General features: G+C 47.3%; 1 protein-coding gene across 1 annotated transcript in view; it reads left to right on the top strand.

The window, feature by feature from the left end:
• The window catches only part of Syx5 (syntaxin 5), a 177,117-nt gene that overhangs the window by 104,557 nt on the left and 54,596 nt on the right, over window positions 1-17,964 (top strand). Inside the window, exon 6 of the mRNA XM_050182368.3 lies at window positions 14,208-14,282. Within this exon, the coding sequence (XP_050038325.1) occupies window positions 14,208-14,282 (75 nt within the window). The remainder of the gene's footprint in view (window positions 1-14,207; window positions 14,283-17,964) is intronic.

Here is a 17,964-nt window from a genome sequence, read left to right as displayed (position 1 = left end):
TTCCATTCGGCCTCCCTTGCTTTCGCATCTGGTGACAGGTTCAGTCGTCGCATGCGCTCCTTGTTCTTCTGGCGTTTGGTGTTGGGGGAATCCGGCGTCCGCTGCCGCTTCCCCGAACCGCTTGGCGCGGAATCACTGGGCCGCATCGGAGCCATGCGTCTCACTTACTCGACTGCAACGAGTCGTCTGGCAGAGGAGCGGCAGTGTAGCTGCCACCGCTGATGCGTGCGCGCTCGTTCTACCGCTACTGTGTGACGTCACGGTTGGTATGCACAGCTTCACCTCCCCACCGGCGTGCCGGTTGCTAAGGAGGGGAGGAGGTTGCGCCGCTGCGCGGAGGAGAGGCCACAGTTGGCACGACTCACTGACCCCGTGAGATTCCTATCATCGAGATTCCGCTGTAGCAGGGGAGAGTTATTAGTAGAGTTTGCAGAACAGAATAATCTGTGGCTAATGAATACCTTCTTCCGCAAGCGGGATAACCGAAAGTGGACGTGTAGGAGCCCGAATGGCGAGACTAGAAATGAAATAGGCCACAGTTGGCACGATTCCAGCACACGGACGGACGTGACCGCAAGCATGAGCCGTTATAGGCTTTCGCCTTAATAAACACCGCCCAACGGACGGCCGCGAAAGAACATCGCGCAGTCACGCGATTTGTCCCTTTCTCTTTCGGTACGGAGGTGCGGACGCGGCGCCGGACAGCGCGGAGGCCGCGACTGGGCGCGAAAGACCACCACCAGCGGCTGAAACGCTGCAGGTGCTTTAAGTTCTGAGGCATGCTATGGCCGCGGATGAAATCAGCGACGACACGTGCACGCGTTTTTATGGATTTGAACAGTCTGCTAAGTTACCTGAAAAAGAAGCAGAAGGACATTAGAGACTTTTTCTTCAAAAAATAAATGATTTTTATGTGCGTGTGCCTGAGTGAGTCCACCTCTGACTCTTTAATTTAGGTAATTTTAATTGTTTCGATGATACGAATTTCGGCTAATACTAATATTTTCCGTGGCCCCGTGAGATTCCTATCATCGAGATTCCATTGTAGCAGGGGAGAGTTATTAGTACAGTTTGCAGAACGGAATAATTTGCGGCTAATGAATACCTTCTTCTCCAAGCGGGATTACCGAAAGTGGACGTGTAGGAGCCCGAATGGCGAGACTAGAAATGAAATAGGCTTCATACTCTGCGCTAACCCTGGCATCATACAAGATGTGGATGTGCTCAGCAAGGTGCGCTGCAGTGACCATAGGATGGTAAGATCTTGAATTAGCCTAGACTTGAAGAGGGAACGGAAGAAACTGGTACATCAGAAGCCAATCAATGAGTTAGCAGTAAGAGGGAAAATGGAGGAATTCCAGATCAAGCTACACAACAGGTATTCGGCTTTAACACAAGAAGAGGACCTTAGTGTTGAAGCAATGAACAAAAATCTTATGGGCATCATTAAGGAGTGTGCAATAGAAGTCGATGGTAACTTCTTTAGACAGGATACCGGTAAGCTATCGCAGGAGACGAAGGATCTGATTAAGAAACGCCAAAGTATGAAAGCCTCTAACTCTACAGCTAGAATAGAACTTTCCAAGTCAATCAACAAGCGTAAGACAGCCGACAAAAGGAAGTATAATATGGATAGAATTGAGCATGCTCTCAGGAATGGAGGAAGCCTTTAAGCAGTGAAGAAACTAGGAACAGGCAAGAATCACATGTATGCGCTAAGAGACAAAGCCGGCAATATCATTACTAATATGGATGAGATAGTTCAAGTGGCTGAGGAGTTCTGCAGAGATTTATACAGTAACAGTGGCACCCACGACGATAATGGAAGAGGGAATAGTCCAGAGGAATTTGACATCCCACAAGTAACGCGGGACGAAGTAAAGAAAGCCTTGGGAGCTATGCAAAGGTGGAAGGCAGCTAAGGAGGATCAGGTAACAGCAGATTTGTTGAAGGATGGTAGGCAGATTGTTCTAGAAAAGCTGGCCAGCCTGTATGCGCAATGCCTCATGACTGCGAGCGTACCGGAATCTTGGAAGAACGCTAATCCATAAGATATGGGACGCCAAAGACTTGAAAAATTATAGACCGATCAGCCTACTGTCCGTTGCCTACAAAGTATTTACTAAGGTAATTGCAAGTAGAATCAGGAACACCTTAGATTTCGGTCAACCAAAGGACCAGGCAGGATTTCGTAAAGGCTACTCAACAATAGACCATATTCACACGTCAGAAGAATAAGAATAGGCTGGGGTGCATTTGGCAGGCACTCTCAGATCATGAACAGCAGGTTGCCATTATCCCTCAAGAGAAAAGTGTATAACAGCTCTGTCTTACCTGTACTCACGTACGGGGCAGAAACCTGGAGGCTTACGAAAAGGGTTCTACTTAAGTTGAGGACGACGCAACGAGCTATGGAAAGAAGAATGATAGGTGTAACATTAAGGGATAAGAAAAGAGCAAATTGGGTGAGGGAACAAACTCGTGTTAATGATATCTTAGTTGAAATCAAGAAAAAGAAATGGGCATGCGCAGGACATGTGATGAGGAGGGAAGGTAACTGATGGTTATTAAGTGTTACGGACTGGATTCCAAGGGACGGGAAGCGTAGCAGGGGCTGGCAGAAGGTTAGGTGGGCGGATGAGATTAAGAAGTTTGCTGGGACGACATGGCCACAATTAGTACACGACTGGGGTAGTTAGAGAAGAATGGGAGAGGCCTTTGCCCTGCAGTGGGCATAAGCAGGCTGATGAAGATGATGATGACACTATCAATCAGGTGATAGAGAAATGTGTGGAATATAACCTACTCTTATATATAGCTTTCATTGATTACAAGAAAGCGTTTGATTCAATCAAAAGCTCAGCAGTCATTCAGGCATTAAGGAATCAGGGTGTAGATGAGCCATCATAATCAGTAGCTGTCGCTACTGATTACGCGACACGCTACGCGATAACAAAGGCCTTGCTGACTAGTTGGGCAACTGGCGTCGCCGATTTTCTCCTTCATGATGTCATTCTCCAGCACGGTGCACCTTGACAGTTACCATATTTACTCGCATAATGATTGAACTTTTTTGTCAGAAAAATTGACGCAAAACCAGGGGTGCGATCATTACGCGGGATAAATTTCCCGCGAAAAGAAAAATTCGTTTCATCCCGCATCTGCTGCGGGACAACAAAACAAAAATGATGGCCGGCGGAGCAAGCTGAACGCGCCGAACGCGATTTTTTTTTTCTCGTGAGTACATTACGTGCATTGAAACAGTTTCTTCCGTATCAGTAATGAATAATATAGTTAATATCGCAAGTTTGCGGCAATAACGTAGCCATGTCCACTTTGAGGGGACAGAAACAGATGGGCGCGCTTAGCTGCCAGTGACATAGAAACACATGGCGGGCATGCTGCGAAAACTGCGGCATTTGTCATCACTACTATCCTAATGCGGCACATTTCTGCTAAGGGTGCGTGAATATCTTAGCTGTGTTACAAGTGTCGGCGTATGAATATAGTACACCTTTAACGTATCAAGGTAAATGTGGCTACTATCGTTGCTGCTCACGATTTGTTGCGTGCCCACGAGTGCAGATGAGAAGAATCAAAAGGCGCCTTTTTTGTTGTTGACCACAACCATTATAAAGCCTACACATAATAAAGGCAAGTTTGGTTGCAGCTTTTTTTTAGTCATGGAAGTGCAGAAAGTGATGAAAGTAATGAAATGAGGCATCTACTTAAGAATCTTCGGTGCGTGCAGACCGCTTGGTTTGTCTTGAAGAGTCGTTTGCGTAGCATTCGACAGACAGTAAGCGCGATCATTATTAGCTAGACTTTGCACACAACATATCGCTGCGGCAAGTTCGGGGTGCGATCACTACACGGGAAATAAGAAAAACATTACGCGAGTGCGATCATCATGTGAGTAAATACGGTACTTACAGTCCGCGGCCGCTCGTTCTTGTTTCGAGTTGACGACCTCCTCCGCCCTTGTGCCACTGAGCACAAGCTCTGCACCGCCTATTACCCACAAACGAATGGTCTTACGGAACGTCTCAACCGAACGCTCACAGAGATCCTGTCAGTGTACGTTTTCAATGATCGCCGCAACTGCGACGCCACGCTGGCCTACGTGACATTCGCTTATAACTCGTCCCGACATGACACCGCAGGATATTCCCCCTTTTATCTTTTGTATGATTGCGACCCCACATTGCCCTTTGACACCATCCTACCTTCTGTGCCCCACATTCAAATCAAATCAAATCTTTATTTTCCATCAAGTGCTACAGATGGAGGGGCTACGGAAAAAAAGCTGCCACTTGGCGGCTTGACGAGTCCGCAGGCCCATATATAAGGCAGCGTCTAGACAGCACCAGAGCATAAACAAGCGATAAACAAATCCAAGACACTTGATCAAAGTAAAATAAAAGAAAAAGTCCTGGGCCAGATCAATCAAACAGAGTCAACACAAAAGAATGAACAAGTGATAAGCATATCAAGACACTTGATAAATGCATTGCTACTGAGTACGCCCGTGAAGTCATTGATCGCGCTCACATGGCGCGTCAAGTCACTCGATCTTGCTTATTAGCCTCACAGCATCTTCAAAAAGAGCATTACGACCGGTGCCATCGCGATGTTCAGTTCGCCCCAGGTGCTTGGGTGCTGCTTTGGTCACCATGTCCTCGGGTCGGCTTCTCCCAGAAGCTTCTCTCTCGCTACACAGGGCCTTATCAAGTCCTATGTCAAGTTAATGACGTCAATTACGAGATCGCGCCAATACAGTTTGATCCATCCTCAAGTCCGCCGCCTGTTGACGTCGTCCATGTTTCGTGGCTGAAGCCATACTTCGCTCGCACTTCTTCGATTACCATGCGCCGAGACGATGCTTCACCACCCGGGGGTCCTGTTAAGGAAGGATGAATAAAGAGAAGAAGAAGATGATGAGACGCTGGCTGCTGCGGGTTGTTTGTGGTCAGCCATCTTAACTATTCAGACCCATTTTGTATGTATATTGTAAATATTGTTATGTGCGGAAAGACACAGACGAAATATGCTATTTACACGCTGTTTACACTGGAGCCAGGCAGCCAGGCTGACGCTCGCTCATGCCAAGAGCACCAACCAACTTCTTCGTCGTTCTTGCGGCGGCTCATCTCTTGAGCATAGCTCGATGATATCGTAATACTACCACCTGGCGGCAAAAGCACCGTCACGGTGCTGTTAAATATCCAAGGTGCATGGAGAGTTGTAGGGCTTGAGTCGGGCAACATGGACAATGTCACTGGTTGTCACAGCGGAGGACGTAGTGGGCGTGGGTAGAACGATTTCATAGGTGACATCGGTCACTTTGCGGAGCACGCGATATGGGCCTATGTAACAGGAAAGCAGTTTTTCACAAAGGCCGACTTTATGCGATGGTGACCAAAACAACACGAGGGTGCCAGGCACAAATGGACATCACGGTGACGGAGGTCGTAGTGTTGTTTCTGCTTGTCTTGAGACACTTGTAGACGACCGCGTGCAAGTTGGCGAGCATGGTCAGCATGGGCGATTGCATCACGGGCATAATCGCTAGTTGAAGCTGTGGCGGACGGAAGCACAGTGTCCAGTGGTAGCGTCGGTTCGCGGCGATACAAGAGGTAAAATGGGGAAAAGCCAGCAGTTTCGAGACGGGAAGAGTTGTATGCAAAGGTAATGTAAGGTAGAGCCAGGTCCCAGTCACGGTGGTCGCCTGAAACGTATTTGGATAGCATGTCTGTAAGGGTGCAGTTCAAACGCTCAGTGAGGCCGTTCGTTTGGGGGTGGTAGGAGGTGGCAAATTTATGCTCTATTGAGCAGGCACGCATGATGTCGTCAATGACTTCGGCCAAAAACGTACGGCCACGGTCTGTAAGCAATTGACGTGGAGCACCATGCATCAAAATGATATCATGTAGGAGGAAGTCCGCAACATCAGTTGCACAACTGGTCGGAAGAGCATGAGTTCCGGCGTAGCGGGTCGCATAGTCCACCGCAACTGCAACCCACTTGTTTCCTGATGTGGATTCCGGAAATGGGCCAGGAAGGTCCAAGCCGACACGATGGAAGGGCTCGGCAGGGATGTCGAGCGGCTGCAGGTAACCAGCGGCGAGCTGGGAAGGCTTCATGCATCGTTGGCAAAGTTCACAAGCGGTGACGTACCGTCGTACGGAACGGGCAAGGCCCGGCCAGAAAAAATGGCGACGTACACGGTCATAGGTTCGAGATACGCCGAGGTGTCCTGCGGTTGGTGTGTCATGAAACTCTTCTAGGACGGTGGAGCGGAGGTCTTTAGGTATTACAAGTAGGAACGCAGAGCCGTCCGGATGAAGGTTACGACGGTACAGAGTACCGTCGCGGAGGATGAAGAGGCGTAGAGCAGCATCGGCCGGAGAGTGTTCAAAATGGTCGATGAGTGCTCTGATGTAGGCGTCGCGGCGTTGCTCGTCGGCGAATTGAAGCAGCTGGGATACAGAGAATACGCAAGAAGCACTTGCAATATTGGAGGAGTCAGAGTTGTCAACAGGGTAATGCGACAAACTGTCAGCGTTTTGGTGCAGGCGGCCAGACTTGTACACCACGGAATATGAAAATTCTTGTAGCCTCAAAGCCCATCGACCAAGCCGGCCTGTAGGATCTTTAACAATGAGAGCCAGCAGAGAGCATGATGGTCAGTGACTACGGAAAAAGGGCGACCGTAAAGGTAAGGACGGAACTTCGCATCCGCCCAGACAACAGCAAGGCATTCTCGCTCCTAATGGAATAGTTGCGTTCCGATGGTGCTAGGAGGCGGCTCGCATAAGCACTAACGCAATCCTTGCCACGCTGACACTGGGCTAAGACGGCACCTACGCTATGACCGCTGGCATCTGTACGTAATTCTGTAGGGGCATCAGGGTCGAAGTGGGCGAGAATGGGTGGTGAGGTTAGAAGAGTGACGAGATGAGAAAAGGCGGCGGCTTCTGCAGTACCCCACGAGAATTGTACGCCTGTCTTCAAAAGATTAGTTAGAGGCTTTGTCGCGAAATTGTCGTGAAATCTGGAGCAAAACGATGAAAGTACGAGCACAGCCCTACAGAACTTCAAACGTCTACGGCTGTCTTCGGAACTGGAAACTCTTGGACAGCGCGAGTTTTGTCGGGATCAGGCTGTACTCCGGAAGAGTCAATGAGATGGCCCAGAAGAGTAATTTGTCGATGGCCAAAACGACATTTGGACGAGTTAAGTTGTAGCTTCGCCTTTCGAAATACATCAAGTATAGTTGTGAGACGCTCAAGATGAGTGTCGAACGTTGGCGAGAAGACGATGACGTCGTCAAGGTAGCAGAGGCATGTGGACCATTTGAAACCTTGGAGCAAGGAGTCCATCATACGCTCCAATGTGGCAGGGGCGTTGCATAATCCAAACAGCATTACTTTAAATTGGTATAGGCCATCAGGTGTGATGACCGCGGTTTTTTCTCTGTCCATATCGTCAACAGCAATCTGCCAGGATCCCGAACGAAGATCAATAGACGAGAAACAGCTGACACCGTGCAGGCAGTCAAGGGCGTCGTCTATACATGGGAGCGGGTAGACGTCCTTCTTTGTAATGTTGTTCAGATGACGGTAGTCTACACAGAAGCGCCACGTGCCGTCCTTCTTCTTAACCAACACCACAGGTGACGCCCAGGGACTCGATGAAGGCTCAATGATGTTTTTATCGAGCATTTTGTTCACTTCATCTTGAATTACTCGACGTTCCGACGCAGAAACTCGATACAGTCGTCGGTGAATACGTGCAGCATCGCCAGTAAGAATTCGATGCTTGACTGCGAGCGTCTGGCCTAAAGGGTGATCGTCGAAGTCGAAAATATCGCCGTAGGACGATAATACTTCGCAAATGTCTTCGCCTGCGTAGCGGACAGGTCTGACTGTACAGGAATGACTGTAGGGAGCTTCGGATGTGGCAATGTATGTATGGCGACTGCAGCGAAACGAAATTTGCTATATCCATTGGAGCTATACGAATTTGATGGTAGGCTTTGGCTAGGTCTATCTTGGAAAAAATCTGGGCACCGTGGAGACCGATAGTGAAGTCCTGGTTGTTTGGTACCAGGTGCTGATCAGGAACTGTAGCAGCGTTCAGCGCGCAATAATTTGCTTAAAGATACTAATCACCAGTCTTTCTGGACACCATGTGAAGAGGGAAGAACCAGGAGCTGCTGGAGGGACGAGCAATGCCAATTTCTAACATATGCTTGAACTTGTACCTGGCGATGCATAGCTTCTTTGGTGCAAGCCGACGTGGAGATGTGTAGCACGGCAGGTCTTTGGTGATTGTGTGATGCTGAATACTGTGAAGCACTGGTTTAGTCTAGTCAGGGGACAGAAAGATGGGTGTTCGTGAAGGGGGGCGACAAATGGCTCTGGTACCGCACGTTACACCTTAAAAGCTAATTGTGCGACTGGAGACGGTTCACCAGCTATGCGGAATCTGGTAGTGAAATCTAGTATCCCTTTTTGGCCATGTCAACGAGGAGGCCAAAATGAGACAAGTCGGCGCCTAGTATTGGATGGCTAACGGAAGAAACAAGGAATAGCCACCGGAAGATTCTGCGGAGGCTGAGATTGGAGGGTGAGCAATATGCGATGGAAAACGGGAATGCTCAAATCATTCATAGCTTGCTAATACAGAATGGGTGTGCAGCGTTTGTCCTCCGCTCTTTCCGGCAACACACTCAGCTCAGCACCTGTGTCAACAGGGGCTGATGAGATGAGGCACAACCTTCTTGCAAGGCTAACCCTTCAGACTGATCTTTATTTTTTTTCCAACACTACTCCTGCTTCTTCTTTTTCTGGGACCACATGCTCCATGGCCAAACATCACCACAAAACTAAAGTGGTACATTGTAAATGTGCAGTGTTTTATACTGCCACAATAACACACTGGGATTATTTGCATTTGCAGAACAAATAAATGAACTGGTAAACATTTAGCGTATCATGCAGCGGAACAATGAGTGATCGTGAGCTAGTGCAGGATGTAGAAGTGATAGGTAGGGTGAAGTGCAGTGATCATAGGTTAGTGAGGGCTAGGATTCACCTCAGTTTGAAGAGAGAAAGAGTAAAATTGGTCAAGAAGAAAGAGGCCAACCTAGAGGCAGTAAGGGTAAAAGCAGACCGGTGCAGGTTGGCACTTGCAAACAAATATACAGCCTTAGAACAGAGAGATTAAGATGATGTAGAAACAATGAATGAAACCATAACTAGGCTGGCTTTAGAAGTAGCAATTGAAGTGGGAAGTAAGGCACCAAGCTCTCTGAAGTAACAAAGGACCTAATAAAGCAGCAACAAAGAATGAAAGTGTCCAACTCAGGAGATCAGATAGAATTCGTGGAACTGTGAAAACTAATCAACAAGGTGAAAATAAGGGAAATTCGTAATTATAATGTGGGAAAGACTGAAGAAGCAGTAAAAAGTGGACACATCCTGAAATCGGTGAGAAGGAAACTTGGCATTGGACAAACCAAGATGTATGCAATGAAAGACAAGCAGGGTAATATCATCAGCAATCTCGAAGATACAGTAAAAGAAGCAGAAGAATTCTATACTGACCTGTGCAGTACCCAGAGCAGTCAGGATACCTCCATTAGAAACAGTAATGAACATGATACAGAAACTCTTCCTATAACTAGCGATGAGGTCAGAAGGGCCTTGCAAGACATGAAACGAGGAAGAGCGACAGGAGAAGAAGGAATAACAGTCGATTTAATCAAAGTTGGAGGAGACATAATGCTTGGAAAACAGGCGGCTCTTTATACGAAGTGTCTATAGAGTGCAAGGGTCCCAGAAAACTGGAAGAATGCAAACATTATACTAATCCACGAAAAAGGAGACGTTAAAGCATGGAAAAATTATGGGCCCATTAGCTTACTCCCAGTATTATATAAAATATTTACCAAAATAATCTCCAAGAGAATAAGGGAAACACTGCACTTTAATCAACAAAGGGAACAGGCTGGCTTCAGGAAGGAATACACTACAATAGATCACGTGCATGTCATTAATCAGGTTATCGAGAAACCCACAGAGTACAATAAGCATCTCTATATGGCTTTCATAGATTACGTAAAAGCATTGGGTTCAGGAGAGATACCAGCAGTCATAGAGGCATTGCGTAACCAAGGAGTACAGACTGCTTACGTAAATGCATTGGAAAATATCTACAGAGGTTCTACAGCTACCTTAACTCTACACAAAAAAGCAGGAAGATACCTATAAAGAAAGGGGTCAGACAGGGAGATGCAATCTCTCCAATGCTTAGCACTGCGTGCTTGGAAGAAGTATTCAAACTATTAAACTAAGAAGGGTAAGGAGTAAGGATCGACGGCCAATATCTCAGCAACCTTCGATTTGGCGATCATATTGTACAGCAACCCTGCAGACGAGTTGCAACAAATGATTGAAGACCTTAACGGAGAGAGTGTAAGAGTGGGGTTGAAGATTAATATGCAGAAGACAAATTTAATGATGAATAGCCAGTCAAAGGAACAAGAGTTCAGGATCACCAGTCAGCCTCTAGGGTCTGTGAAGGAGTACATTTACCTAGGTCAATTAATCACAGGGAACCCTGATCATGAGAAGAAAAATCATAGAATAAAAATAGTGTAAGGAAGATGACGAAAGTGCACGCAGTCAGCAGCATTGGCAGCATCAAGCGCACAGCAGAGGCTCGAGCTCGGGGACTGTGCTCGGTGCATCATAGAACCGGCGGTCGCTACGAACCCCAATAAACCTCCTTTATAAGTGGTGGAGGTGCAGGGTAACGTTCCACTCTACCATCCTGGAACTCCTTTCTCGGACACTACCCTATGCCATGCCGGACGCCGACCAGCGGACTCTCCCATTGCCACCCGTCCCTTGCGCTGGCACCGTTCGCCAGCGGGAGCCTCCCATCTTCAGCGGAACCGACGACAACGACGTTGAAGAGTGGCTGTCATCCTACAAATGGGTGAGCGTTCACAACAAATGGAATGACTCGGACAAGCTGGCTTACGTATCATGCTACCTCGCGGGCGTGGCCAGTCTCTGGTTCAGAAATCATGAAAGGGATATCCGAACGTGGTCGGCGCTCAAGACGTCGATTACAGAAGTATTTGACCGACCCGCCGTCAGGAAAGTTCAAGCCGAGCAGCGTTTGCGTATACGCACACAGGACACGGGTGAGACATTCACCAGCTATATAGAAGACGTTCTCGATTTGTGCAGGCGCGTGAACGCTGCCATGACGGAAGCGGAAAAGATCAAGCACATCATGAAGGGAATCGACGATGACGCGTTCCAAATGCTTCTGGCCAAGGACCCGCGCACTGTTGGCGACGTCATCAGCTTGTGCCAGAGCTATGATAAATTGCGTAAGCAGCGAGCTCTGACAAGGCGACATCCCACACCAAATGCGGCATCACTCTGCAGCCTTACCACCGGCCCAGAACCAGCCTTCCTGATAACGCAAATCAAGGATTTCGTCCGCGAAGAAGTCGCACGACAGCGCTCTCTGGTGTCCGTCACTCAGGAGTCTGCCAGCAATTTGCTGTCTCATATCCGTAACATGATCCATGAAGAGGTTGCGGAAGTGCTGCCGGCTGTTCACCAGCAGGATGTCGTGACTACACCAGTCACTTATGCTACGGTTGCTGCAATAGCCCCTCGCAGTGTGCCCATGCGTCGCTTCCAGCAGCCTGTGCACCGCCCTCCCCCTCCCGTTCCCTGGACCACCACCGCCGTCGCTAACCCATGGCGTACGCCGGACAATCGCCCTATATGCTTCGCATGTAGGTATCCCGGTCATGTCGCAAGGTTCTGCCGCCGCCGATTGCAGGCGTTCGATGACAATCGCCGAGCGTCCTATGCGCCGCCTGATGCAAATGCGCCTTACAAACCCTTCGACCCATCACCAGCTTGCTCCCAGACTGATCGCCGTCCTCGCTTCGAACGCCTCCGGTCACCCTCCCCACGTCGTCGATTGCTTTCCCCTATGCGTCGACGACCCGTCTCTTACAAAGAGGGCAACTAGACAACACAGTTCCTGAGGCAAGAACTGCGCAAGTGTCGACACGCCGAAGTCCTCCACCTTTACCTGCCAATGTCATTGATGTGTTTATCGAAGATGTCGCTACAGTCGCCTTAGTAGATACCGGTGCCGCTATTTCAGTTATGGATGCCAGGTTTTGCTGTTCGCTTCGTAAAGTGACGACGTCTCTGTCTGGATTGTCGCTCCGAACGGCGAGTGCTCAACCCATACGCCCTACCATTGCTTGTACTGCCTGTGTGATCACATAGAACATTTTGTACACGATTGAATTCATAGTTCTTTCATCGTGCTCCCACGCCATTATTCTAGGATGGGATTTTCTCTCACGCCACAATACCATCATCAATTGCGCTCGGGCTGAGATTGAACTTTTCCACCTTGGTGACTTGGCCTCGATCGATGCTCATCCTGCCGCTAAAATTGTCGCACGTTGTGCGAGTTAAGCCGTTCTACCAGCACTAATGAACTTTGAGACTTTGCATAGCTGACCTTTAGACTTTCTTTTTTGGACTGTATTACCTTGTACTTTGTTTCTTTGATAAGTGTCCTTTTGTATTTCGCTCTCCTGTTATGTTTGTAGCATCGGGACGATGCTTTTTGAGAGGGGGGGCATTAACACATGGACTTGCTTATCTTTTTCGGGTGAGTGCTTTTCACCATCTAACACATGTTATCGCTCAGCGCGGGACGCATCTGCATGTATCAGGATAAAAACACTTGTATAAAAGCCAACGCACTTGATAGGTAGATCAAATTTTTGCTGATCACTGACAGTGCTCGCCACTATCATTATATTTTAAGTGTAGCCTGTTTTTGTGGGCACAGGTGCGCCGAATAAAAGTTCATTTCGCCATTCACAGTATTGCTACTCTGTTCTTTACCGTCACTAATATGTGACAGTATTGTATATGAAAAACAAAAACTGAGCATTAGGAAGAAACATGCACAGGTCGTGAGCAGCGCCGGTATGATAGTGAAATGCTGTCTGGTATGACCTCGCAGTCGAGTGCGCCAATGCATTGGATGATCTTGTAGGGTCTGAAATAGCGACTTAAAAGCTTCTTGCTAAGTCCTTGTCGGCATATTGGGGTCCAAACCCAAACACGGTCCCAGGGCTGGTACTCGATGTAGTGTCATTGAAGGTTGGAGTGTCGGCTGTGTGTCCTCTGCTAGTTCTTGATCCGCAGGCAGGCGAGCTGTCGGGCTTCTTCGGCATGCTGGAGATGGGTGGCGATGTCAAGATTCTCTTCGTTTGTGACATGCGGCAGCATGGCATCGAGAGTCGTTGTCGGGTTCCTGCCGTAAACCAGCTTGAACGGCATGATCTGTATTGTTTCTTGCACCGCCGTGTAAATTAGTATGCTATCTTCTCAGGGATAAAAAGTAATAATAATAATAATAATAATAATAATAATAATAATAATAATAATAATAATAATAATAATAATGGTGGCCCTTCACACTTTATTGCCACTGGCCCCAGCCGGTTTCTAGGGCCTTCTGGAGGTGTTCTACTTGGCAGCAACGAAGGGTCTGTTTGGAAAGGTGCTCATACGACTTTGCAAGCATAGCTCTAACAGAGGCAGCTGGTTGCAATTCCCACTGGGCGTTTTTGATGGGAGGTGGTGTCTCGGATTCACCCTTTGTTTCCTAGCACCACCGAGGCAGATGATTCAGCCACTTGGGTTGCTTTTGGTATTGGCACCAATTGGTACTTTTGGTCAGGCTCGAGTAAACTAAGAGATCTAATTAACCATATATTAAGTAACAGGAGTCCACTCTATACGCATTTACTGTGAAATTCCTGTTGGACGAGCATTGCAAAAGCAGACAAAGAAAGATGCTGCTTGTTGCTATGCTTCATACTTTTTGCTTTGGAATGGACATGAAAACAAGTAAGGATGTGATCGAACCTGTCCTGGTGTCTTTCCCACCGCAAGAAGTAAGATACACACACACTGGCTGTTGAGCCAATAGAAATGCCTGCCCAAGTTTCCCTGCTGTGAAATTCACTTTGTGTAGTGCAAGCACTGACAGTTTATTTAACCAGACCTTAGTCAATAGTTCTCTGTAGGTTTTCCTTCTCGGTAAAGGTACAGTGCAGCATTTGTGTTGTGCAGGTGGCCCGCTCAAGAAACCAGCTCGGTGGCAAGCACATGCAGTCGCACTCAAATTCCGTTGTGGTCTCTCTTCAGGTAAGAAGGCACTCTCAGACATGTGGTTCAAGAACATGAAAATTCATATAGCATCTTCAACAAACTGTTTACGCCAAGGCATCCTGATGCTAGGAGAAACCAGGGATCAGAATGCACCAGTGTGGTTTGTCAAGGATGCCATTAAATAGCGAGTGGAGGGCTGAGCTAGGAGACAACGTGTGAAATGGATGCCTTGCAGCTGGTGCACAATGGGGCTTCAAAACACCTGAGAAGGAACAAGAAACATATTTTATGTTTTAATGCACTGTACATTTTCAATTAAGATACAGACTGTTTTGAACAAGTACACTGTGTAAAATAAAACAAAAATACTAAGGACCCTATTTCCATGTGCAAGAAGTAAGAAGAGAGAGGTCTCTATTTTGCTATTGTGGAATGCAGTGATGCACGAGCGTGTCCTTCTGCACTTCAGATTAACCTGCTGTTGAAGCTGTGCTGTTGGCATGTGTAAGCCTAGCAACAGATGTCTCCATCTTGTTTCACCTGTGGTGTTGCAGTGTGCATTTATGTCACCGTGAATTCGCCTTTTGCTGTGGTGAAGCAGAAACAGCAGATGCTTACCAATGCTGCATCATGGAGTGTCACACTCAGTTGGAAAAAGCCAGCCACAGGGCATCATATATTCGCAAAGGCTCACGATTTTTTGTTCGCCAGCTAGGTGCTCCCTGTGCACTTTAACTCTTTCCCTATCATGGGGAAAAAGGCGTTTTTTTTTGTAGGTTACACCAGATATTTTTTTTCTGGAGGAACTACTCCACTCTATATTTTATGTAATACATAAACAAAAAGCAGAATGAATGCACTTTTCATACATAAAAGGTTTATTAATGAAATTTACGTCATAAAAAAGATATCTTTTCAGAATTGAGATTGTGGGATAAAATTGAACAGTTTGTAAAGACATGCTATGTCTACTAAAAAAAAATATGTAACGAAAATTATTAGATATACAAAATGTATTGCCTATTAATAGGCACTACTATCTCCCAAAAAAATCAATTTTTCATAGAACAACTATTCCACTACTGTACAAAAATTTAACTGCGAGCACTACAGCTGGGCATGCTGGGCTGTGGCCACCGATGTTCTGGGTTGGTTTGCCTCGTTGTCACTCTTTAGAGTCCTATGAAAAGGCAGCATCCTCAAGACTCACTGCTGCTCGATCCATCCGTAGAATCAGCCACAAACACAGCGGAATGAAGAGATCTGCCATCTTTCGAAGTGTGCGTGCCGCTCCCAGAGGCTGCCATATTACTATTTTGATGATTGCAAAACTTCGGAGTGCATTCAAAAATTACTGCCTGGCGAAAAAAAATCGAACTGCTTAGAAAACAAAAATATAGTTCTCCGTCGCATCTTATGGCATAGTGTGTCCGTGAGCAGTGCAGAAGATTTCTAAAGTGGCATTTCAAACCGTTGATAGATGGCGGCCATTTTTGCTTTCTACTTTGGTGATCGTGAAAACCTCAAAGCGCATTCAAAAATCACTGCTTGGTGGGAAGAAAGTGAACTGCTTAGGAAACGAAAACATAGTCTCCTCCTTCACGTCCGATGGCGTAACGTTTCCGTGAGCAGCATGGAAAGTCTCGAAAGCAGGGTTTCAAACCATCGTTAGCGGGCTAACGGTGCCTAATGGGCATGGTATGGAAAGAGTTAAGTGCAATGCATCGCCCATGCTGCTGATTTCTCGAGCCTTCAGTGGCCGCATCAATGACTGACCGCAGGTGAGCACTTAAAATAAATTTTTAATCAGACTGATCGAATACATGTATTAGTTATGTGTGCTGACAATGTTGTGCTTACCTTGAATGACGAGTCGTGCTTTGGTGTCCCGCATCATTTTGTATAGTTTCAGTCCTGAATATCAGATTTCTGCTAGAACCTGTAGTGCACTAACATGTTTACCTGTTGCAGCCATTAATAAACTGCGTTGCACAAGTATGCACAGCTGCTGAGAATTTTTACTTTCCTCGTGAAAAATACTTTTAGCATATTCGTCTTTTTGAACTTTTACAACATTTTATAACCAACCAGCGCACATTTTGCGATGTGGTTTACATAAGGATCACGCATGTGTTGACTCGCAAGATAACTTGTCCATGTTAATATTTTCTGGAACATATTGCTGCGTCTCTTCTATGTCGACGACAAAGACAAGGATGGGAGCCTTCGTAGGCTCTGTCTCATGTGTTGGCCTAGGAAAGATTAGCAGATGAAGAGGATATCTCACGAGCTCGATTACTAAAACAAGCTGGTCTTGTAATGGGTGTCCTCGTGTCCTATTTTCGTTACACTGTGACACTAGTGGAGGTGCTTGGTATGACTACCCAATGCTCCGGACCCCTCCTGGGAACCGTTCATCTAGCCCGGACACATTGTCGTCCATTGCAATGCTTGTACATTGTTTCAGTCATTGGTTGCCTTTTGGCTTACGGAACGCGGGCCAATCCTTTCAGCGTTTTATCGATTCCGTCACCCGAGCCTTGCCTTTCATTTTTCGTCGTTGGTTGTGCAAGGCTTTGCTCCAGGGCTCACCCGCTGCAGGAACCTTCGACCAGATGCTACCCATCGGCTTCCATAGCTGATGCCAGCCCGCCACAGGATCCCTAAAGCATCTGTTGATCCAGCCCACCACAGGTAACCCTTCTTCATCCACGGATTCTGGATCGCTTTCATGCTGGTGCCTTTGAAGACTTCAAAGTCTGACTTGACCAGTTTGAGCGCATCACCAAGATCAATCAGTGGAGTTCTAAAGAAAAGGTCACCAATGCCTATTTTGCTCTTGGTGATAGCGCTTGTGGCGGCCTCATGGTAGCACCGCCGCAGCCAAGACACCTTCTCCCATCTTTCACCATTGCTCAAATGTGCAGTGCAGTGAAAGAAGAATGATGCGAGGATGCAAAATCGAGCTGCCGAGGTTGGGCAATATCGAAAATAGCCGGTTGTTGTTTTGATCCTCAGGGACGCATTACTAGCTTCTGTCTGCCCTGTCCAGGCATGCTTGTGGCCTTCACGACATTGGTGACTCAGACTAGTAGCAAGTGCTATGGAGACATCTGAAGGCACCGACCTTCCAACACTCTCCGTCGTCGACATTAAACATGCCCCCCTTTTGGACAGTGGATCCTGAGTTGTGGTTTATCCAAGTAGAATCACAATTTGCTCCACGGCATATCAAGGCAGACCTCGCGAAGTACCACTACGTGGGGAGCAGTCTGCCCCCATCAACTGCTAGCAAAATTTGAGACCTGCTGTTTTCCCGACTTGCAGGCAACACTGCAGGCAACATTGCCTTCGCCACGCCGAAGGCAATGCTCATTCACAGGGTCATTCCCCCTGAGAACCAACGGCTGCAACAGCTGCTCCAGGAATCTCTCCTCGGTAACCGTACGCCCAGCCAGCTGTTGCATCATATGTAGCAACTACTGGGCAACACGGTGGATGGTCTCGATAGTATATTGCTCCAAAAAATATTTTTACGAAGAATTCCCTCGAACGTTAGAATGGCTATTTCTGCCTCAAATGAAAGAGACCTATCCAAGCTGGCCAAGCTGGCCAACAAGCTCATGGTGGCAGCTCCCACATCTATCACAGCCGTTACAAGCGAACCTTCTCAATCTGAGCAGCTTCAAGAAATGAAGGTTGAAATCTCGCGCCTATT

Source organism: Dermacentor andersoni, chromosome 7, assembly GCF_023375885.2.
Source record: "Dermacentor andersoni chromosome 7, qqDerAnde1_hic_scaffold, whole genome shotgun sequence".
In the NCBI taxonomy this organism is placed as follows: Eukaryota; Metazoa; Arthropoda; class Arachnida; order Ixodida; family Ixodidae; genus Dermacentor; species Dermacentor andersoni.
The sequence above is the reverse complement of the archived record's forward strand: the minus strand, read 5'-3'. Positions and strand labels throughout refer to the sequence as shown.